The 25,678-nt window shown below is 34.3% G+C and overlaps 1 protein-coding gene across 1 annotated transcript in view; it reads right to left on the bottom strand.

Moving 5' to 3' along the window:
• The window catches only part of LOC140167434 (glutathione hydrolase 1 proenzyme-like), a 29,360-nt gene extending 5,202 nt beyond the window's left edge, over positions 1–24,158 (bottom strand). Inside the window, exons 1-9 of the mRNA XM_072190741.1 lie at positions 24,055–24,158; positions 20,687–20,962; positions 18,008–18,231; positions 6,440–6,632; positions 5,743–5,900; positions 4,187–4,336; positions 1,549–1,697; positions 686–873; positions 15–258 (exon numbers count right to left, since the gene is read on the bottom strand). Coding sequence (XP_072046842.1) covers positions 15–258; positions 686–873; positions 1,549–1,697; positions 4,187–4,336; positions 5,743–5,900; positions 6,440–6,632; positions 18,008–18,231; positions 20,687–20,781 — 1,401 coding nt within the window. The 5' untranslated portion in view covers positions 20,782–20,962; positions 24,055–24,158. The remainder of the gene's footprint in view (positions 1–14; positions 259–685; positions 874–1,548; positions 1,698–4,186; positions 4,337–5,742; positions 5,901–6,439; positions 6,633–18,007; positions 18,232–20,686; positions 20,963–24,054) is intronic.
• Positions 24,159–25,678: the final 1,520 nt, after the last annotated feature.

The following is a 25,678-nucleotide window of genomic DNA, read 5'->3' as shown; positions in this document are numbered from 1 at the left end:
ATACCGGTCTTTACCTGTGGAATTGCTGAGATAATTCTGCTTCCACCTGAAGATCCAATGACCATGTACACATCGTAATTACTATCCACGATAATGACAGGTGCCATGGAGGATTGAGGCCTTTTGCCAGGGGCAATCAGGTTGACGTCAGTGGGTGAGAACCCGAAGGCATTGGGTGGGCCACCTGGTACAGCAAAGTCATCCATCTCATTGTTGAAAACTATACCAGTACGTGATCCGAGCACTTTGGAGCCAAATCTGTAATAGAAGATTTAAAAACTCTTACTTTAAGTGAGCTTAGCTTGTTACTAATCTTTTTCTATTTATTTTGTCACGGTGGGGTATAATAGAGTGCTGATGAACAGCATATGGTGTACGTGTAAGACCTGTCTGATAGAGAGCTTGCGATTTCAAGCTTTGGAAGTGATGTTTATAAGGACATAAGGGAACATACATCTTATCGGATACAAATGATTTATCAACTATCCAGTTCTAACCTCCTGGCTGTAGACATGAAATGATAGTGGGTTATGTAATTGTTTTGAGCGCCAAAAAGTTTTTGAGTGGTGCAACGTGTCAGGCATTTTAAGGGTTTTGTAACCTGTAAATCTTCATCCGTCGAACAACACGTCACTATATGACTCGCTAAAGGATTATGTCGATACTGTTGCAAAATCATACCTACCCAAAGTTTAGAGTCTGCGTAACAGACACAGCATTGCCGTCTTTGTCGATAACAGAGAGATGACTTGTTCCTCTATCATCGAGAGTATCCAGAACGTTACCATAGAAACGGTTGTCGTAGACACCATCATCTTTAATCGTTTCCCGAATCTCATCGGCCGTTCTTCTAGACGTAAGTCTATTTACAACCTGGAAAAATAAGACAAGACACTGTTTTTCAGATGTTCCTGTAAGAGTCGATTTTGCAGCACTTAAAGTCAAAGACTGAATTCGTATTGTTTGTTTTGGGATTCTCATTGTTGTCACATACATTACAAAGTTTAATAAATGTTGCAAGTCGGAATTATTGATTAGCAAAACAAAGAAAATAATTTCTTTTGTTGCCTATTGTTTTGGAAACACTTCAACTGTTCATATCATTAGAAATAAATGTTCAACATTTCAATGGAGTTTCATGTAGAAAACTGAAAATTGAATATGCCCGACTTCAGACTGATTTTGCTTGATCGCACCACAAAAGTATTGGGAGGAAAATAGGTCCCGGGTACAACCAATAGACATGTAACAACTTTCCTACTTCACTTTCACACAAATTGCCAACCATTTATATACCATTTATACTACATGTATTTGTTCTAGGACGGGAACTCCAATCATTGAGACAATACTGCTTAGTATACAGCAGAAACATAATATTCCATGGCTTCAGAATCTAGAATTTGTATTACAACATTTGGACCCCGGGATCTGGACCCTTTCCAAAACTTGTTCGTCGTTAAGTTTATGTTGCGGTGGGATATATGCACCTATTTTCTTTTATCGGCATAATATTGTTGAGCCATAACTATACGTATTATAACCTACGTCATAAACATTAACGAATGATGAATCAGCCAGGTTCCCACGTTGACCAAAACCGAATTTAAACGCTTCCACTAGTCGATGATACGTTAATCCCAGCAAGCTTTGCTCTTTGAAATAATTGTCAGCATCTGGACTACTTCCAAAAAATCCTGCGTGTGATTAAGAGAAAAAACGTATCACACTCCTTGACACATCAAATAACCCATTTCTATCAGAGTACCAGAACCCTATGTCATGAACCAACAGCGACGAGGGGCTCACTCCCAAAGTCATGTGATGATCTTTTCCTGACTGATTATAACACCCAATCACAGCCGGGGTTCGTCTAACCTGAAGGACGGATCAACAATATTGTCATTTTGATATTCTTATAGACCATTTTATTAGTCGAAACGGTCAATAGTGATGTTTTGTTATACATAAAACAATATACAGGGTGAGTCAAAAAAAAGTGCAATAGAGCAAAGAATCGATATTTATGTAAGAACCCAGTTGAACTTTCCCATTATTGAAAGTTTCTATAAATGCCACATTCAATAGTCACCTTCTGTGAAAAGATGAAGTGACTCGCTTCTACCGTTTAATTTTTATGAGTCCTTTTGCTGCGATACCCAATTTCATTATTTGTCCACGAGGTACCATGTATTTTGAATGGGAGCATACAATGCACGATAAATGCACCAGCTCTGAAACTGACTTTAACTTAAATAAGGTTGATTTTTGCGTTATTTTTATTTCTTTTTTTCTGTTCAAACAAACTTTCTAACATTACTTTAAGTCCTTCATACCTCAATCGACTCCACGTTACTCCAGTTTTTTAAATCCCAATATGTCCAACTTAGTGGATGTTTTGTAATTCACTCCACTTCAATTTGCGCGCATTTCATTTAGACATTTGAAAAACCCGCTTACAAATTTATATTGTTTTGATAGAGAATAAACATCTTTAAAATAAAGGGAAAATTAAAATAACAATAAATAATCTTTCTTCTCCTTAAACAAGACCAAGGGCAATAACACTTTGGGTGCTCCATTTCATTTCAATGCCAATGAGATTAAGAAAATGGCAGTTGTTCCAAATCTACCTTACATAGAGTGGGCTGACATTCACATTTTAGATGTCTCTTGGACAAACATTAAAATTGGGTATCGCTATAAAATGTTTCATAAAAACAAAACGGTAAATGCTAATTCCTTGACTTTTTCACACAAGATCACAAATGGATATGTTATTTATAAAATGTTTTAAAACCTGAAAGGTTCAACTCGGTTCTTAAATAAAAATGGATTATTTTCTCTATTGCACTTTTTTTGACTCACCCTGTATATATATAGGATCCACAATTATAAGTTCCCCTAACGCTTCTTAAAACAAATCGTAAAATACCATGCGAAATGTAAAAAGGTATGTCTGACCTAATTTGTTTTTCATGTTGACCAATTTATATAACCTTACACATCATTGCAGACAATCACAATGGGACATTCGTTTTAAAAGTTGCACCAGAGTCCATTCCTTATCAAACACATGCACTGCTGTATTGTTTGAGAGTTGACTCCCATGGACTTAGATGCAACTTTTAAGACGGCCTCTTTTTTACATAATGTAAAATTGATAGTGAGCGCAATGAGGTGTGTTATTGGTCCACATTATGGCTAAATGTTACCGTTTTACATTTCGTAAAATATTTTTCAATTTATTTCAAACAGTGTTACGGGGACCTTTTTGTTTCCTGGAACAGTCTTGATGAATTTATTCAAGAGTATATATTTTGGTTTTGTTCAGAAGAAATCTTTTCATATTGACTTCCAACAAACCTCCCAGCAAACACAAAAAACGTTTTTAAAACGTTTTAAATAAGTTATATTTTGGGTTTTGGTTTAGGTAAAAACGTTTTAATAACATTAAAATGTCGGGTTATATAAAGGTCATGAAATCGTTTTAAAACGTTTTGTATGAAAACACACTACAACAATATTTTTTAAATGTTTTCGAAATGTCATTGTAAACTATTTTTGCAAACATTTTTGGCCAAATATTTTGTCAACACTTATGTAACATTATGTTAAAATATTTGCATACAGCAAACACAGAAATGTTCTTAAAATGTTTTATACAAAACGTTTTAATAACATTTAAATGTCGGGTTATATAAAGGTCGTGAAAACATGTTAAAAACGTTACTGTAAATATTTTGGGCAAACATTTTTTGCAAAATATTATTTCAACCCAAAATAACATTCTGTTTAGAATGATTTGTACCAAGTTTTCAAAAATGTTTTTGGAATGTTATTAAAACGTTTTTATACCCTTTATATAACCCGACATTTAAATGTTTTCTGTAAAACATTTGTGTTTGCTATGCAGTAAATTACCAACAAATGTTATTTAATGTTATGAAAACGTTTTATACCATTAATGTACCCTTTATATAACCAGACATTTAAACGTTTTCTGACAACCTTTTATAACATTTTGCGAATGATGTCGAAAACGTTTTATGTTTGCTGGGCTGATGGCTATATCAAATGGTATCGATGATAATAATAGTTTAAACACTTTAACGATTGTTCTCATTTTTTGGGAATCGATGTGAACCTCCAAGCTCCTCCAGGGTTTAAATATATTTATACATACCGTCTAGAATATTGAAGATTAGAGAGACTACAACCCCACTAGAGGGTGGAGGTGGTGTGTACACTTTGAAACCGCCATTCAATGTAATACTAATCGGGTTTCGTCTTCTGACGTTATATTGTCTAAGATCTTCCCTCGTTATTATACCACCTGCAAAAAAACCAATATATTCATTAGGAACCAACCAATCTTAGTGCCACTACAGATACCGAGTATTTGACTTAGAATACTCGATGTAATATGTCTTATATCTGGAGTAAATATATCATTGATTTTACGTCATCAAACATTCGTTAGAACTTAAATGGTATCAAAATGTTTTGATTAAAACCAAAACACGAATATAACACGAGTATGACGTTTAAAAAAACATTTTGTGTTCAGCTTGGGTCATTCTCTTGACTACTGGTGCTTTAATCCCGCTGTGCGATCCCATCCGTGATCGTATCCTGGCAGAAAACGGAAAGATGTTCCTAGCCATTGTTTACCAAATATCTCTAATATGGTATACTCGATGAGGAACACCACTAAAGCAGAATTTATCGCAATTATAGCCAAAAGGTTACACATTTCTGCCATTTGTTTGCCTTGGGAGCATTCTTAGAAAATAAATGGGACAACTTAGACCCTTTTTGTCTCTCAAGGAGAATCATCAGGAAAAAATGTTCTCCAAGAGTTCTTTTTATAACCAATAGGTTCTCAAGCCCTCTTTAGACGCCTTTGGATAACATTTAATGGTTCTGTGAAGAACCTTTTAACCCCTGGACATTACTGGTTATCTAACAGCATTTCTGATTGGTTGACAACCAATCATTGATCATTTCAATTGCCAATTAGGAATAGGCTTTCAACTATTTATAGTAAAACTTGCATTTGCAGATGATCTTATTAATACCCTCCTTGATTGGTTCAACATTGTGTACATTATTCATTTTGGCCAATCGGCAGGTAGTTATCATAGGGTTAAGGTGCTCCCTGAAAGACAGCCGAATATAGAACCCATGTAGCACCCCTTAGTGAACAAAACACATCGGCAGCGAGGACGTAGTCTTAATGTTCCATCTATTGGTTAGACTACCCCGTAGTCCACTTGCCCATTGTGCATACTCTGGATATTGTATTTAAGCTTAAAACTCTGATTTAATTAATGTGTGCACATTATTGATAGATTTTCACATCTGATTTTTTCAGTCACCCTACTCCCTCTGTTTGTTAGCTTCCCGAGTTTTAAATTTTTAACCTGGAATTTCGCGATTAAACTGGCAGATTCTAAAATCAGAATTGTTCAGTATTGAAGTGCCAGTACAATTATGACATTATGATATGTTGCATTCAATAATATAAGCCTACATACACTTTACTTTTACTGTGACTAATATAACTATATAAACTTTTTCATAACAATTTTATACTAGTATTTTGATGTAATAAATATCAGTATAATTTCGAGTTGAACTGAATGCTTTCATCATGATTAACATTAATAACATGCTTTTATCTATCAAAAATCGACTATGGCATAGTCTATCTATTGGTGTGTGTGATTTGTAGCTTACCAGCGTCTTCTATGTCTCTTACAATATCATCCGCCATCTCATTATAAAAGTAGTCCCCACCATTCTCCGCAATGGCTTCCAGCGTGTCAGCATAACGAGGGTGACGGAATGTATCACCTTCAGCAAGGAGTTCACCATTTGATTTTACGAAGAGGTTTCTGAAATAGAAAAGAATTGTATAGAAATTAAAAGAGATATGTGAACTTTAGAATAGTGATGCTATTGCAGGCCGTAATAATCCATACCCGGATCATTTTCTAACCCTAGAAACTAACGTAACCCCTAGTTCTAAACATATAACCAAACCACAAAATTATGCCATGTAAGAAAAAATAATTATCAAGCACTAATCGCATGGTTTTATGTAAAACAAACTCAGAGTGACCATCAAAACGAATAAAAACATCCGTCTCTCATCACGCGATATTCAAAATTCCCGGGCGCTAAATTTGTCCAGTGCAATGACGTCCCAGTAATACAATGAAGGCTCTTTAAATATCGCGTATTGAGAGCGGCCTGTTTTTATTCGTTCCTATTATATGGTCAATTTGAGTTTGTTTTAAATAAAACCTGTGATTCGTGCATGATAAATTTTTTTCTAACATATAAGACATAATGTTATGATTGCCGCAGACTCCCTTTTAACATCGATTGGATCTGTGGATTGTCCTTATGTCTTTACCACTGTATTTTTTACCTCATGTTTGGCTCCTCTCGAATCACCTCTTCTCTGCCTGCAATAGCGCCGCCTAGGTCATCGGTAACAGCGAAGCCATCCCTAGCTAATCTGATAGATGGTTCAAATAGCCTTTTCCAAGGTAGTCTGCCATGGTCCCTATGAACTTCGTAGTAGCCCTTCACGTCGCCAGGTACAGCGATAGCCAATCCCCCTGTTTGTGGTTAAAATGAACAAATCAAATGTAACCTAAAATGTTAAATACAGGATATCATTGGTAACCATGCTGCTGAATAATATCATTAGTAAAGAAACTAGTAGTGCAATCACTCTTCTACAAACTACGTTGTTTCTTATAAAGAAACTAGTAGTGAATCACTTTTCTACAAACTACATGTTGTTTCTTATAAAAAAACTAGCAGTGCAATCACTATTCTACAAACTATGTTGTTTCTAATAAAGAAACTAGTAGTGCAATCACTCTTCGACAAACTATGTTGTTTCTTATAAAGAAACTAGTAGTGCAGTCACTCTTCTACAAACTATGTTGTTTCTTATAGAGAAACTAGCAGTGTAATCACTCTTCTACAAACTATGTTGTTTCTTATAAAGAAACTAGCAGTGTAATCACTCTTCGACAAACTATGTTGTTTCTTATAGAGAAACTAGCAGTGTAATCACTCTTCGACAAACTATGTTGTTTCTTATAAAGAAACTAGTAGTGCAATCACTCTTCTACAAACTATGTTGTTTCTTATAAAGAAACTAGTAGTGCAATCACTCTTCGACAAACTATGTTGTTTCTTATAAAGAAACTAGTAGTGCAGTCACTCTACAAACTATGTTGTTTCTTATAGAGAAACTAGCAGTGACATCACTCTTCTACAAACTATGTTGTTTCTTATAGAGAAACTAGCAGTGTAATCACTCTTCTACAAACTATGTTGTTTCTTATAAAGAAACTAGTAGTGTAATCACTCTTCTACAAACTATGTTGTTTCTTATAAAGAAATTAGTAGTGCAATCACTCTTCTACAAACTATGTTGTTTCTTATAGAGAAACTAGCAGTGTAATCACTCTTCTACAAACTATGTTGTTTCTTATAGAGAAACTAGCAGTGTAATCACTCTTCTACAAACTATGTTGTTTCTTATAAAGAAATTAGTAGTGCAATCACTCTTCTACAAACTATGTTGTTTCTTATAAAGAAACTAGCAGTGACATCACTCTTCTACAAACTATGTTGTTTCTTATAAAGAAACTAGTAGTGCAATCACTCTTCTACAAACTATGTTGTTTCTTATAGAGAAACTAGCAGTGCAATCACTCTTCTACAAACTATGTTGTTTCTTATAGAGAAACTAGCAGTGTAATCACTGTTCTACAAACTATGTTGTTTCTTATAGAGAAACTAGCAGTGTAATCACTCTTCAAACTATGTTGTTTCTTGAAAGAAACTAGTAGTGCAATCACTCTTCTACAAACTATGTTGTTTCGTATAAAGAAATTAGTAGTGCAATCACTCTTCTACAAACTATGTTGTTTCGTATAAAGAAACTAGTAGTGCAATCACTCTTCTACAAACTATGTTGTTTCTTATAAAGAAACTAGTAGTGCAATCACTTTTCTACAAACTATGTTGTTTCTTATAAAGAAACTAGTAGTGTAATCACTCTTCTACAAACTATGTTGTTTCTTATAAAGAAACTAGTAGTGCAATCACTCTTCTACAAACTATGTTGTTTCGTCGTATAAAGAAACTAGTAGTGTAATCACTCTTCTACAAACTATGTTGTTTCTTATAAAGAAACTAGTAGTGCAATCACTCTTCTACAAACTATGTTGTTTCGTCGTATAAAGAAACTAGTAGTGTAATCACTCTTCTACAAACTATGTTGTTTCGTATAAAGAAACTAGTAGTGCAATCACTATTCTACAAACTATGTTGTTTCTTATAAAGAAATTAGTAGTGCAATCACTCTTCTACAAACTATGTTGTTTCGTATAAAGAAACTAGTAGTGCAATCACTCTTCTACAAACTATGTTGTTTCGTATAAAGAAACTAGTAGTGCAATTACTTTTCTACAAACTATGTTGTTTCGTATAAAGAAATTAGTAGTGTAATCACTCTTCTACAAACTATGTTGTTTCTTATAAAGAAACTAGTAGTGCAATCACTTTTCTACAAACTTTGTTGTTTCTTATAAAGAAACTAGTACTGTAATCACTCTTCTACAAACTATGTTGTTTCTTATAAAGAAATTAGTAGTGTAATCACTCTTCTACAAACTATGTTGTTTCTTATAAAGAAACTAGTAGTGCAATCACTTTTCTACAAACTATGTTGTTTCGTATAAAGAAATTAGTAGTGTAATCACTCTTCTACAAACTATGTTGTTTCTTATAAAGAAATTAGTAGTGCAATCACTCTTCTACAAACTATGCTGTTTCTTATAAAGAAACTAGTAGTGCAATCACTTTTCTACAAACTATGTTGTTTCTTATAAAGAAACTAGCAGTGCAATCACTCTTCTACAAAATATGCTGTTTCGTATAAAGAAATTAGTAGTGTAATCACTCTTCTACAAAATATGTTGTTTCTTATAAAGAAACTAGTAGTGCAATCACTTTTCTACAAACTATGTTGTTTCTTATAAAGAAACTAGTAGTGTAATCACTCTTCTACAAACTATGTTGTTTCTTATAAAGAAACAAGTAGTGCAATCATTTTTCTACAAACTATGTTGTTTCTTATAAAGAAACTAGTAGTGTAATCACTCTTCTACAAACTATGTTGTTTCTTATAAAGAAACTAGTAGTGCAATCACTTTTCTACAAACTATGTTGTTTCTTATAAAGAAACTAGTAGTGCAATCACTCTTCTACAAACTATGTTGTTTCGTATAAAGAAATTAGTAGTGTAATCACTCTTCTACAAACTATGTTGTTTCTTATAAAGAAACTAGTAGTGCAATCACTTTTCTACAAACTATGTTGTTTCTTATAAAGAAACTAGTAGTGCAATCACTTTTCTACAAACTATGTTGTTTCTTATAAAGAAACTAGTAGTGTAATCACTCTTCTACAAACTATGTTGTTTCTTATAAAGAAACAAGTAGTGCAATCACTTTTCTACAAACTATGTTGTTTCTTATAAAGAAACTAGTAGTGTAATCACTCTTCTACAAACTATGTTGTTTCTTATAAAGAAACTAGTAGTGCAATCACTTTTCTACAAACTATGTTGTTTCTTATAAAGAAACTAGTAGTGCAATCACTCTTCTACAAACTATGTTGTTTCGTATAAAGAAATTAGTAGTGTAATCACTCTTCTACAAACTATGTTGTTTCTTATAAAGAAACTAGTAGTGCAATCACTTTTCTACAAACTATGTTGTTTCTTATAAAGAAACTAGTAGTGCAATCACTCTTCTACAAACTATGTTGTTTCGTATAAAGAAATTAGTAGTGTAATCACTCTTCTACAAACTATGTTGTTTCTTATAAAGAAACTAGTAGTGCAATCACTTTTCTACAAACTATGTTGTTTCTTATAAAGAAACTAGTAGTGCAATCACTTTTCTACAAACTATGTTGTTTCTTATAAAGAAACTAGTAGTGTAATCACTCTTCTACAAACTATGTTGTTTGTTATAAAGAAATTAGTAGTGTAATCACTCTTCTACAAACTATGTTGTTTCTTATAAAGAAACTAGTAGTGTAATCACTTTTCTACAAACTATGTTGTTTCGTATAAAGAAATTAGTAGTGTAATCACTCTTCTACAAACTGTTGTTTCTTATAAAGAAACTAGTAGTGCAATCACTTTTCTACAAACTATGTTGTTTCTTATAAAGAAACTAGTAGTGTAATCACTCTTCTACAAACTATGTTGTTTCGTATAAAGAAATTAGTAGTGCAATCACTCTTCTACAAACTATGCTGTTTCTTATAAAGAAACTAGTAGTGCAATCACTTTTCTACAAACTATGTTGTTTCTTATAAAGAAACTAGTAGTGCAATCACTCTTCTACAAACTATGTTGTTTCGTATAAAGAAATTAGTAGTGTAATCACTCTTCTACAAACTATGTTGTTTCTTATAAAGAAACTAGTAGTGCAATCACTTTTCTACAAACTATGTTGTTTCTTATAAAGAAACTAGTAGTGCAATCACTTTTCTACAAACTATGTTGTTTCTTATAAAGAAACTAGTAGTGTAATCACTCTTCTACAAACTATGTTGTTTCTTATAAAGAAATTAGTAGTGTAATCACTCTTCTACAAACTATGTTGTTTCTTATAAAGAAACTAGTAGTGCAATCACTTTTCTACAAACTATGTTGTTTCGTATAAAGAAATTAGTAGTGTAATCACTCTTCTACAAACTATGTTGTTTCTTATAAAGAAATTAGTAGTGCAATCACTCTTCTACAAACTATGTTGTTTCTTATAAAGAAACTAGTAGTGCAATCACTTTTCTACAAACTATGTTGTTTCTTATAAAGAAACTAGCAGTGCAATCACTCTTCTACAAAATATGCTGTTTCGTATAAAGAAATTAGTAGTGTAATCACTCTTCTACAAACTATGTTGTTTCTTATAAAGAACCTAGTAGTGCAATCACTTTTCTACAAACTATGTTGTTTCTTATAAAGAAACTAGTAGTGTAATCACTCTTCTACAAACTATGTTGTTTCTTATAAAGAAACAAGTAGTGCAATCATTTTTCTACAAACTATGTTGTTTCTTATAAAGAAACTAGTAGTGTAATCACTCTTCTACAAACTATGTTGTTTCTTATAAAGAAACTAGTAGTGCAATCACTTTTCTACAAACTATGTTGTTTCTTATAAAGAAACTAGTAGTGCAATCACTCTTCTACAAACTATGTTGTTTCGTATAAAGAAATTAGTAGTGTAATCACTCTTCTACAAACTATGTTGTTTCTTATAAAGAAACTAGTAGTGCAATCACTTTTCTACAAACTATGTTGTTTCTTATAAAGAAACTAGTAGTGCAATCACTCTTCTACAAACTATGTTGTTTCGTATAAATAAATTAGTAGTGTAATCACTCTTCTACAAACTATGTTGTTTCTTATAAAGAAACTAGTAGTGCAATCACTTTTCTACAAACTATGTTGTTTCTTATAAAGAAACTAGTAGTGCAATCACTTTTCTACAAACTATGTTGTTTCTTATAAAGAAACTAGTAGTGTAATCACTCTTCTACAAACTATGTTGTTTGTTATAAAGAAATTAGTAGTGTAATCACTCTTCTACAAACTATGTTGTTTCTTATAAAGAAACTAGTAGTGCAATCACTTTTCTACAAACTATGTTGTTTCGTATAAAGAAATTAGTAGTGTAATCACTCTTCTACAAACTATGTTGTTTCTTATAAAGAAACTAGTAGTGCAATCACTTTTCTACAAACTATGTTGTTTCTTATAAAGAAACTAGTAGTGTAATCACTCTTCTACAAACTATGTTGTTTCTTATAAAGAAATTAGTAGTGTAATCACTCTTCTACAAACTATGTTGTTTCTTATAAAGAAACTAGTAGTGTAATCACTCTTCTACAAACTATGTTGTTTCTTATAAAGAAACAAGTAGTGCAATCACTCTTCTACAAACTATGTTGTTTCTTATAAAGAAACTAGTAGTGTAATCACTCTTCTACAAACTATGTTGTTTCTTATAAAGAAACAAGTAGTGCAATCACTTTTCTACAAACTATGTTGTTTCTTTTTATTTAGATTTTTGTGTTACAAATCCAATAAAATATACTCACTGACTTGAGCTTTCGCCATCCAGGCTGATGGCTTGATCACAAGTGATCTGGTCCACTGCTTTTCCCGCGGTGTTTGGATGCACTCTCACTCCTCGGGATCAAAGTTTGTTTTAGCAGTGGATCATATACGTGACTCAGAGAAAAGAGCCGTCATCGCGGTTGATTGCATTAGCCCCTTCTTGCGGATCTGAATTGATTCTCGGATTCTTCTTGAAACAGCATTTGAGTCTTTGTCTAGTATGCTGGCCCCTCCCAATTGATAACATGATTTTCTTGGGCGACGTGATCTGTGATCGCTGACTTATGTTGTTCTGATGTTGACGCTTTCCTATTTGCTCTGGTGAACTTTGTGTCTTTGACCGTTTCAGAGTCTTTTTGATGTTCTTTTAGACGGACGCCGAATTGCCTTCCTGTTTCTCCCACATACGACTTATCACAACCTTTACAGGGGATTTCGTAAACTGCGTCACTGGTTTCTAAGATGTCTTTCTTGTCTTTGGGATGCACAAGAATGCTTTTGAGTGTGTTTGTAGGTCGCATGGCTGTTGAAATTTGGTGTTTTGAAAAATCCTTTGGAGTTGTTCAGAAAGGCCTTCGACATAGGGGATCACAACCATACCTTTTGATGGTGTGTCGTCGGATTTCTTAGGCTTTTGTGGCTCTTTGGTTTTCGCTTCCATCTGGTGTTTGACTCTGTCAAACGCCCACTTGGGGTAACCACATTCCATTAAAGCGTTCTTGATCTTTCTTTCTTCTTCCCTTTTGTCTACTTCTTCCGTCACTATATTATCCTTTCTGTCCATGAGCGTTCTAATTACACCGAGCTTCTGGTGGAGAGGGTGTTGGGACTTGAAGTTAAGATACTGATCCGTATGGGTCTTTTTACGGTACACGAGCATTTTTACCGAACCATCTTCCTTGCGAACTATTAGAGTATCCAGGAAGGGGATTTTCCCCTGGTCTTCTTCCTCGTGGGTAAACTTTATGCTGCCCGTAGGGTCGATGGTGTTGAGATGTTCTGTAAGCTTGAGTGTGGTATCTTTCTGAATGATCTCTAAAACATCGCCAACGTATCTCCTCCAGTACTTTGGCTTACAATCTAGTGGTGCTGTCATTATGGCCTCTTTCTCTAACCACTCCATGAAAAGATTAGCCACGATTGCGCTGACCGGACTTCCCATGGCTGCACCGAAAATCTGGCGAAAGATTTGTCCGCGAAAGCTGAAATATGTGGTTGTGAGGATAAATTGTAAGAGCTCGATGATGTCTTCCGTATTTAATTTTGTTCTGTCTTTGAGAGTTTTGTCATTTTCTAGCCGTTCCTTGATGATGTCAAGACATTTTTCTATGGGAGTGTTGGTGAATAGGGAAACGACATCATGTGAATTAAAAATATCACCATCGTCGATGCATATCCCCATCATCTCCTCCGCTAGGGACTTCGAATTAACCACATGGTGTTCCGAGGTGCCGACTAATGGAGCGAGACTTTCAGCTAATGCTTTGGAGGTCTGATAGCCAATTGAACCTGTATAGTCAACTATGGGGCGGATCGGATTCCCCGTTTTATGAATTTTGGTGGTGCAGTAGAGCCGGGGGGTGTTTTCAGCTGTGGGGTATAACAATCTGTATTGACCTTCGTCGATCTTATTCTCCGATTTGATCATTTTCATGATGTCTACCAACTTTCTTTTGTACCTAGGCGTGGGATCTTTGCTCAGTTTTTCATAGGTGTTTTGATCACTGAGCATCTCATTAACCTTCTGTTCATAATTATCTTTGGTCTGAACTACAGTGCACTTCCCTTTGTCAGCACCCATTATTAACAAATCATTTGATTTCTTAAGCTCACCTAACGCCACTCTCTCCTCCTTGGTAATGTTGGATTTCGGGAGTTTTGCCGACTTCAAGGTACCAACTACCTCTGCTCTAAGACTCTGTGCTTCTTCCCATGCCAATTTCTTACACGCCGATTCACACGCAACGATGTATTCTTCGTGTGGGATCTTGTTTACAGACACAGCAAAATTCAAACCACGCGCGAGCAACTTTTGCTGTGGATCCGATAAGGGTTTATCGGAAATGTTTTTGACCCACTTTTCTCTCCATTTCTTCAACTGGGACCCGCTTAGGTCGGGTTCTGAAACGTCTGCTTTCTTACTACTGGCTTCATTTCTAGTTTTGAGATGGTTTAGCTTTTCCTTATGTCTCTCTTTGGTTTTGTTTTCGACTGCTTTTCGTTTCGTATCCAAGTGAGATTCAACATGGCCGATGACCTCGGGGTCGATGTTGAGTGTTTCTAGATTGTTTTTCTGTGATTCTCGCTTTCGTTGTAAACCTCTAATTTTATTGTTTACTACACGAATTCGCTCACCGATTAGACCTTTCTCCGCTTTCTTGATGATATTCCTCGCTTTTTCCGTGTTGATCGGGCAGCGAATTTTGAGGCTTGACGGCGTGATGCCATTATCCTTACAGCGGTGGGTGAATGTTAAATGTTGACGGTGCCGGGCCAATTTTTTCTCTGTATTCTCTAGGTCACGTATATGTTTTACTGCCGGTTGTCCATAACGATTTCTGACTTCCGTAAACAGATGCACCGGTAGGATTGTAGATCAAATTATTTAGATTTTTGTGTGACAAATCCAATAAAATATACTCACTGACTTGAGCTTTCGCCATCCAGGCTGATGAAGCGATCACAAGTGATCTGGTCCACTGCTTTTCCCGCGGTGTTTGGATGCACTCTCTCTCCTCGGGATCGAAGTTTGTTTTAGCAGTGGATCATATACGTGACTCAGAGAAAAACTAATGCAATCAACCGCGATGACGGCTCTTTTTCTCTGAGTCACGTATATGATCCACTGCTAAAACAAACTTTGATCCCGAGGAGTGAGAGTGCATCCAAACACCGCGGGAAAAGCAGTGGACCAGATCACTTGTGATCAAGCCATCAGCCTGGATGGCGAAAGCTCAAGTCAGTGAGTATATTTTATTGGATTTGTCACACAAAAATCTAAATAATTTGATCTACAATCCTACCGATGCATCTGTTTACGGTATGTTGTTTCTTATAAAGAAACTAGTAGTGTAATCACTTTTCTACAAACTATGTTGTTTCTTATAAAGAAACTAGTAGTGTAATCACTCTTCTACAAACTATGTTGTTTCTTATAAAGAAACAAGTAGTGCAATCACTCTTCTACAAACTATGTTGTTTCTTATAAAGAAACTAGTAGTGTAATCACTCTTCTACAAACTATGTTGTTTCTTATAAAGAAACAAGTAGTGCAATCACTTTTCTACAAACTATGTTGTTTCTTATAAAGAAACTAGTAGTGTAATCACTCTTCTACAAACTATGTTGTTTCTTATAAAGAAACAAGTAGTGCAATCACTTTTCTACAAACTATGTTGTTTCTTATAAAGAAACTAGTAGTGTAATCACTCTTCTACAAACTATGTTGTTTCTTATAAAGAAACAAGTAGTGCAATCACTTTTCTACAAACTATGTTGTTTCTTATAAAGAAACTAGTAGTGTAATCACTCTTCTACAAACTATGTTGTTTCTTATAAAGGAACAAGTAGTGCAATCACTCTTCTACAAACTATGTTGTTTCTTATAAAGAAACAAGTAGTGCAATCACTCTTCTACAAACTATGTTGTTTCTTATAAAGAAACTAGTAGTGTAATCACTCTTCTACAAACTATGTTGTTTCTTATAAAGAAACAAGTAGTGCAATCACTTTTCTACAAACTATGTTGTTTCTTATAAAGAAACTAGTAGTGTAATCACTCTTCTACAAACTATGTTGTTTCTTATAAAGAAACAAGTAGTGCAATCACTTTTCTACAAACTATGTTGTTTCTTATAAAGAAACTAGTAGTGTAATCACTCTTCTACAAACTATGTTGTTTCTTATAAAGAAACAAGTAGTGCAATCACTCTTCTACAAACTATGTTGTTTCTTATAAAGAAACAAGTAGTGCAATCACTCTTCTACAAACTATGTTGTTTCTTATAAAGAAACTAGTAGTGTAATCACTCTTCTACAAACTATGTTGTTTCTTATAAGGAAACAAGTAGTGCAATCACTTTTCTACAAACTATGTTGTTTCTTATAAAGAAACTAGTAGTGTAATCACTCTTCTACAAACTATGTTGTTTCTTATAAAGAAACAAGTAGTGCAATCACTTTTCTACAAACTATGTTGTTTCTTATAAAGAAACTAGTAGTGTAATCACTCTTCTACAAACTATGTTGTTTCTTATAAAGAAACAAGTAGTGCAATCACTCTTCTACAAACTATGTTGTTTCTTATAAAGAAACTAGTAGTGTAATCACTCTTCTACAAACTATGTTGTTTCTTATAAAGAAACAAGTAGTGCAATCACTTTTCTACAAACTATGTTGTTTCTTATAAAGAAACTAGTAGTGTAATCACTCTTCTACAAACTATGTTGTTTCTTATAAAGAAACAAGTAGTGCAATCACTTTTCTACAAACTATGTTGTTTCTTATAAAGAAACTAGTAGTGTAATCACTCTTCTACAAACTATGTTGTTTCTTATAAAGAAACAAGTAGTGCAATCACTTTTCTACAAACTATGTTGTTTCTTATAAAGAAACTAGTAGTGTAATCACTCTTCTACAAACTATGTTGTTTCTTATAAAGAAACAAGTAGTGCAATCACTTTTCTACAAACTATGTTGTTTCTTATAAAGAAACTAGTAGTGCAATCACTTTTCTACAAACTATGTTGTTTCTTATAAAGAAACAAGTAGTGCAATCACTTTTCTACAAACTATGTTGTTTCTTATAAAGAAACTAGTAGTGTAATCACTCTTCTACAAACTATGTTGTTTCTTATAAAGAAACAAGTAGTGCAATCACTCTTCTACAAACTATGTTGTTTCTTATAAAGAAACTAGTAGTGCAATCACTCTTCTACAAACTATGTTGTTTCTTATAAAGAAACTAGTAGTGCAATCACTTTTCTACAAACTATGTTGTTTCTTATAAAGAAACTAGTAGTGCAATCACTCTTCTACAAACTATGTTGTTTCTTATAAAGAAATTAGTAGTGCAATCACTCTTCTACAACCTATGTTGTTTCTTATAAAGAAATTAGTAGTGCAATCACTTTTCTACAAACTATGTTGTTTCTTATAAAGAAACTAGTAGTGCAATCACTCTTCTACAAACTATGTTGTTTCTTATAAAGAAATTAGTAGTGCAATCACTTTTCTACAAACTATGTTGTTTCTTATAAAGAAACTAGTAGTGCAATCACTCTTCTACAAACTATGTTGTTTCTTAAAGAGGCTATTATTCCTATGTTATTATTTTAACTATATCTTAGTATTCATTTTATCTTATAAAAATATGTCATTGATCTTTTGTAAAAAGATACAAACCTTGGTGATTTTTAGTGTGCTGTGCCTAACCTACAAGACCGCCGCACAATTACACCAACCACCGTGGCCAAAACGGGGGCCAAAATCACTCCATGAGCCGTTAAAAAAAGTCAGTGACCCTTGATATGCCATAATAAACTTCCTCAGTTTCAGCTCCCATAGTGCTGCAAATGTTACGTAATTACACCGGGAATATGTAGTCCTAAAAATTTAGCTGTGAGGTTTGGTCTACAAATCTGCTAGCTGCCTAATTCCGGAGCCTCACATTTCACGAGGGTAATTTAAACGATACCGCATGGGCTACCGATTGAGATAAAGTATATGTAATAGTGACTCTTCTTCAGTAAATAATATATATATGACAAATTACCTCTTGTGGACCGTCCGGTGGTGTCATTCACAAACATATCTTCAGTCGCTGCTAAAGGGGCTACTTCTCTTGCATCATACATGGACACTTCCTTTCGACCAGCGTTATAGTGCATCAAGAAATGACCACCTCCTATGCCAATGTTATTAGGGTTCATGGTACCGATGCAAAGAAGACTACCAATGGCTGCATCTACTGCTGATCCCCCTTCCTCTAAGATCTCTCTGTTCAAAAGTACATAAGTGAACGAAATACTTTCAATAATTCATTTATTTACTGACTTAATATGGGTCATAAATGCTGGAGAGATATCATGATCTGATGGCGGATTTAGCGAGGATTTTTATTAACATGAAATTTTTTGACATTTGTGACGCGTCATAACATCATAAGTTATCTTAAGTCGAAAAAGCCTGCATTAAGATATAGGTGAAATAAACTTAACATAAACTATGAATAATAAGAAAGAAACAAAATAATAAGAAAAATATAACATAACAAAAATATCACCTCAAATTATTATCATATTAAAGCTAAGACTTTATTGGGTTTTTTTTTTTTTTTTTTTTGTTTTTGGGTTTGTTTTACTTCGTGGCCATTGTCAATGTGATATCGAAGATTGCCACACACAGTCATACATGGAATGCATAATTATTTCTATATCACAAAATCACTTTATACCATGCTCAGGATATTATGAAATTCGGAAATGGCAATGTGTATGTCTACACTTTTGCTTTTTATTTATAGTAACTCTTGCTCATTTTATTTTATTTTTATTTTTATTTATAACATTTAGCACAAGGCCAGGCAGATCCAATATTGACTTAAACAATAAATTGAAGGATTGACGCGTGTTTCCTTTTCTATGTATGTAAAAGAATAGTCTAGCAGTTGGTACTTTGTGTTGCCTTTTTATTTCTGATTTCAATGACTATTCAATGTATTAAGACCAAAAATAAAAACATATACAGACAAAAAAAACCTTTTGCTCATTTGATTAGCATAACATGTCCCTTACACAATAAAACACGTGTATTAGAAATTCTATGTAAACAGAGGAATTAAATAGGAAATTAACTGAATCGCAGGAAGAGTTTTCAAATCAAAAAGTAAAAATAGCAATATTCATGAACACGTAAGACAGGTATGTAATGGAGGGGAAAAAAGGCCATGGAAAAAATGTATTCTTTATCTGTGTTTATTGTGTCATCTTGTAAGTATTCCCATGCTTCTAAGACAACTTGAACCATGAAAATATATGTACATCATTTTAAGTATAAATAACGTTCCTCAAGATTTGGCTTTTGTTATAGGATTATTAGCATCGCTATTTACGTGTTGATAACACCGAATTTCATATGTTAAATTGCATAACTTCAATAAGTGACACAATTAATTTACACTTGAACTTAATAGTTTAACTAGACCTGCAATGCACACAATATTATGGTAATATTTATTTGAATTTGATATATTTAGGAAAGATTTGACCTTTCAAATACAGCACACAAATATTTTAACCTGACCCTGCCCTGCTTACAATGCGTATCAAGGCACGTATTGTCACAATTAAATTTTGAAGGTAAGCTTACAAAAGATCCAAAGTAATTACTCTCTTCTCTTGACCACGCATTTCGTGATTTTCTTTATTCTTAAATATTATTCTCAAATATGTCTAAAATATAGTAGTAACAAGCGGCCTGATTTCGTTTTAATTTCTGTATACGTTTCTGACGTTTCTTGCCTCACTTCGTTACTACTTCTTGAGTTAAACTTGCGACTCTTATGTCTTTGGTCGTTCAAATAATTGCTCATTACACCTTTTCCTACCAACGAAGAAACATTTCCAAAGTTTGGAACGTTGCCAGGTGCAATTGCAGCTCTAATTATGTTCAAATGTATTCTGATTTTGAAATGAAAATTGATCGAACACAATGTCAGCTTATATAATACAGTCATAAATAGAAATACGTTAATCCAGATTCAACTCCTTATTGTCATTTTACTCCCAGTTTAATTATTGTTCAGCAAACAATGACCATTAAGACGATGCAGTGGCGTAGCAAGGGCTTGTGTCGCGCTATAGGCAAGGGTACAGAATCCCAATCCCCCTTTCTGAACACATAGCGCGCTGAGTGTGCAATATAATCTTGATAAATAGGCCTACCACTAATTTGCTTACAATCAAGTTTCGGATTATTTTGAAATATTTCCCGATATTGAAATGCGCGGGAAGCGCGCGAAAAGTTTGCCTTTCACAGCTTTCAGGAGGCGCAGAATCGATCTATAATCTTGGAAAAAAGTCTTGGAACGCTTGCGTGTAAATAACAGAACACTGTCACCCCCTTTCCCATACAAGGTTGAGAAATGCCAATGTCTTCAGCGGTTTCCCAATGTGTCCAACATTGATTGATGGGGAGGGGGAAGGGTAAATCTTTGTTGTAGATGTCCTGTTTGTTCCCCAGCACAATATACATTATTTTTTCATGATCATACGAAATTATGATGTGACACACCCAATGGGGAAACAACACAAAAGGTATATATAAACAAAGTTAAAAACCTGACATTTCAAAAAGACAGAACTTCTCTTTTTCAAGGAATAAAATTAAAGACCTGCTCTCAATATACAACTAGTAGAGACCACATCTAATTATGGAACCGTTAATTACGTACCTTCCAATTTGCGAGCATGTCGCGGAATCTGACGCTATGGCCGCATTTTTATACCGAAATTGTGACGATGAGTCTCCTCCAGTATCATCGGGCATACCACCATCACCATCATCATCACGACCACTACCAACGAACAGTGGTGATTGAGGCAAATACAAGAGGAGTAGGAGTATAATCCCTATGGTTATTATTAGGAATGCGATTCCTAGCGTCCAGAGGGTATTCCGTACACCTTGGCCGGGTGTGAAGTTTAAAGTTATACCAGCTTCTTGGTTTCTGTAAAGAAAAATTTAAAATTGAACTCATTTTTTAGTATATTTATAGCAATTTCAAGCAAATAAAGCAATGATTAATTTGGGAACAACTTTTGGATTGCTTCATGAACACAATTGACTGCAAACCTGAAAGAAGAAGGACTCTAAAATGTTCCCCATTGGTCCCCCAAAGAGGTTTCTACCATGGAGCTATTAAAGATGGAGAAGCAAAAGATTATGTAACGCATTGTTCACTTGTGCCGATTTGAAATCTGACAAGCTATTCATCGAATGGTACCTTTTGTTCGGGACAAAGGGCTTCCGCCATTAAATCGGTAAGCTGACCTGACAGTGTATTAACGCTTTACCTACTGACAATAAGTGATCAAACGAAAGTCGCGTGAAAGCGCCTACACACATTATAGCCGCTGATGTACAGTTCGTTGTCACCCCACTGACCTTTAGGTGCGTCATTTAAATAAATTGAATGCGCTTGCTGAATGATTACACATCAAGGCTGCCATATCCGCATGTGTATACATGTAGTACTGTATAATGGTAATAATAGCTACGTATACATGTAACATATAATAAGTATACCGGTATAGGCCTATATAAAAGTTGTTTCACAAATTGACATTTTATTTTATTTTAAGAAGGAGAATGGCATAAGCAGTGGCGTACCGAAGGGGGGCAGCTCTTCTGTGAGAGGTCTTGGGAGGGGATGAGGGAGGAAGAGGTGGAGGAGGGGATATGAAGAATGAGAGGGGGACTGGAGGAAGAGAGAAAGAGGAAGAAATGAAGAGAAATAAATAAATATAAGTAAATAAATAGAAGGAAAAATTATAGGATGAGAGGGGACAAAAAGTAAGAGGGGATGGAGGAGGGAGGGAGAAAAGAAGAGAGAGGGAGTGATACTTTAGCAAGGAAAGAATAAGTACAGAGAAAGGAAAAGAAAGGAATGACAAATAAATGTAGGCCTTACATGCATGTATAATAATTATTATAGAAACTAATTTCGCCCAGTCACCCAATTTCGAAAATTGGACGTTAAATGTACACTCTCATGAATATTGATTGGCAACATTGTCCAATATGTCAGCGCTCAAATCGGACACAATAGAACAATAGACCATTCAGTGCGTTGGTTTCTACAGTATCGTTTCAGCAGAATCTATTTTTTACATTTTGAAACAGATACCAAGCAAGTTCTTTAAACTTAAGGATACACGATGTATTGTTGGTCGAAGCAGCAAAAACAAAAGTAGTTCACAGCATCTTGCGAATGGTAGTGAGCTTTAGCAAAAATTGCATTGCTCAATTCATAGCGAGCGTGTAGAAGAATTCAAATATCACATATAACATCAAAGTGTTATGTTTCCATAATATATTGATTCAGATAATGAAAATCGATTTTTGTTTTTGCTGCTTCGACCAACAATACCTCGTATGCCCTTAATGATTTTAGTATCCTCTTTTTAGGGTATATGATTCAAAGATATCCACAAAAATCCAAAATTTGAATTGATTCGGAAATTTACTTTGTATGGAGGTACTCGTACAGTCACTGTAAATGTCATAGAACACTTGACACTACTAGTGTTCTGTCTCTGTTTCCAAGATTAGTTATGAAAAGATGTCTGCATATCCATACTAAAATTTGCCTTGAATGGCGTCTCCTTACCTAGCACTATTACAAAAAGGAAACATTATTACATTAATATTTGATTTTGAAAAATAAGACAACATTTTCAAAACTTAGAACACATATGTAACACCTTTTGAACACTTGACACGTGTTCTTATTTTCCTTATGTTTATGTCTTTCTTTGTTTCACTGATGTTCTGAATTATTTTAGAACACTTATTACACATGTGTCATGTGTTCAACTGTATCTTATGAACACGTCTCATGTGTTCACACTAGTGTTCTCTTAATAAGTTGAACACGTGTCATGTGTTTTAAAAAACCGTTACATCAATGAACGCATTCATGTGTTCTGGCCAATTTACAGTGTAATTAGATGTATTACATAGCAAAAAGGGTATTGTGTTGTCATTTCGTACACAGTCAGGATGTATAGGAATGTTTCTGATGATATAAAGATCTCATCATTTTTGGATTAAGATGAGCCTGTAGATCACGAAGTGTGTCTTTAAGGGTTGACGAAGTATTATTGGTTGAAGCAGCAAAAAATAATCGATTTGCGTTATCTAAATGAATATATTATTGAAAAATAACACCTTGATATTGTGCAAAAGTTCGTTCTACAAATCATATAATCTAAATATTTGCTTGATTTCTTGTTGTTAATGAGCTATGTACGTTATACAAAGGTGATGTTATTTCAGCCCTCTTTACAACATAACTCAAGAACCACAGGAGCTTCAAAAGTATATCTGTGATATTTGAATTCTTCTAGACGCTCGCCATGAAATGATCAATGCAATTTTTGCCAAAGCTCACTACCATTTTGCAAGATGCTGTGAACTACCAAATCACAACAGTTTAAAATAGTTGCTTACACTAATTTTAAATGGTAAGTCTAAATCATAACACTAATACTAACCGTAACCATAAATCATAACCCTAATTTTACCCTAACCCCAAATCCTAACCCTAGAACGTATAATTAATAAACATCTCAAAAAAGTAACTAACCCCCTTAAATAATGGCCATTATTCAAAAATAAGCTATTGTATTACAAATCTGTCAAATGCCTTGGAAGCAGAATTTATTTCTGCGCATTTTGACACCTCATTTGATACGATAGCCCAGAAAACAATAAAATACCGGCCAATTTAATGTAGTGAGGTCCAGATTTGAAAGTTGCACTTACATGCAATACAAAAACACTCAGATATCATTACACAGACTTCCTCCCATTATACTCTACAAAATCAAAAACAATTTACTGCAACTTTCAAATCTTGGGTTACATTGTTTCAAATGTACGCTGTGACGTCAATATTTAGTCAATTGCTACAAATGAGGTGTCAAAATGTGCAGAAATAAATTCTGCTTTCAACACATTTTTACATTTTGAATAATGGTCATTATTTAAGGGAGGTTAGTTACTTATTTTTGAGATGTTTAGTATAGGTCCACTCACAATGTTTTAGTCAATCTACGGTCATCCCTATTACTCCTATGCCGGTAGTAATCATCGTCATCACGGTCACGGTACCTATCTGGTGAACGGTGCCCACCATGGTGATGTCTCTGGTACTCATCCCGGCTCTGATGAAACATATCAAAGCCACCAGGTTCAAATCCCCTCCGGTGTGGCGATGGCGATCGTCGCTGAGGCGATGGCGAACGTCGCTGCGGCGATGGCGAGCGGTCTCGCCGATTGTAATCCGCCATGATGGTGCGCTTACTGGCCTTTTAACTACACTCCAGCTGGACACTGTTATTAGCGTAGTAAATCTGATTTTAGTAAATTAGTGAACCTGAACTTAGACACCGCCCGCGCCTGAGTAGTGGCAATGACTTTCACTAAAACTACTCACGCGTGTTACAATGACCTAATTATATCTACTTATATTATGAACCTGTTTTAATATATTGTCGTGCTGGTGCAAGAAAGTCGTTCATGTATGAACAATTCTGGACATTTTGCAGGAGAAGTCTTTTTGTGTTTCAATACTTATTATTATTTTTAAGGCTACATGATATATTGTTGGTCGAAGCAGCCAAAAAAATCGATTTTAATTATCAAAATCACTATATTATTGAAAAATAACACTTTGATGTTTTGCAAAAGTTCATTCTACAAATCATATATTTTGAAAACTTGCTTGATTTATTGTTGTGAATAAGTTATGTACGTTTTACAAAAGTTTTGTTGTTTCAGTTCTCTTTATAACATAACTCAAGAACCACATGACCTACAAAAGTATATATGTCATATTTGAATTCTTCTTTACACTTGCTTCAAATGATAAATTCAATTTTTTCAAAGCTCACTACCATTCGCAAAATACTATGAAATACAAAACCCCAAATCACAACAGTCTAAAATAGTTGCTAACCTTAAACATAGTATTTAAGTAAAAGTTTTAAAGGGACATTTCCTGATTCTATTACTATGGTATGGTTCAATAGATATCCACGAAAAAACAAAGAAATTCCAGTTGATTCGGACATTAAATTTGTGAGTTTATGTAATTCACCTTTTCGGTAAATCCCATAAGCCTTTGCGAGTACACCTGAGAATTCATCATTTGACGTCACGCCGACTTGCAATGCGCAGTAACGATGTTCGATAAACGATGTGCGCATCGGTGCAGATCGGCGTGACGTCAAATGACGAGGTCTCAGGTGTACTCGCAAAGATTTACCGAAAAGGTGAATTACGGTGTCTCATCAGCCAATATGGAATTTCGTCGACAGCCCAAAAATACACATTGGACGTCGACGATGTCTTTGTCAAGTCTAATTCATGTTGTGTTTTTATTCTCCGTTGAAGAGAGGTAAAAATGCAAACCAATCCGTAAATTTATTTTATTTTTTTTTTTATTTAAAGCTAAACTAACAATCATATGAAATTCAAGATACATATACATATACCTCTCTCTTAGCTGAGAATCTACAACTCTCTTCTTGTATCTCAAGGACCTGGTCACTCCATAATGCTCAATTCATAGTACAGAAACCACCAAAACTTTAAACGACTTGGTTGTAATTATTACAAACTATTTTAAATAACTACAAGAAAAATCCAATTTAGCATT

This window comes from Amphiura filiformis, chromosome 13, assembly GCF_039555335.1.
Source record: "Amphiura filiformis chromosome 13, Afil_fr2py, whole genome shotgun sequence".
NCBI lineage: Eukaryota > Metazoa > Echinodermata > Ophiuroidea > Amphilepidida > Amphiuridae > Amphiura > Amphiura filiformis.
This window is presented reverse-complemented; position numbering and strand designations above follow the sequence as displayed.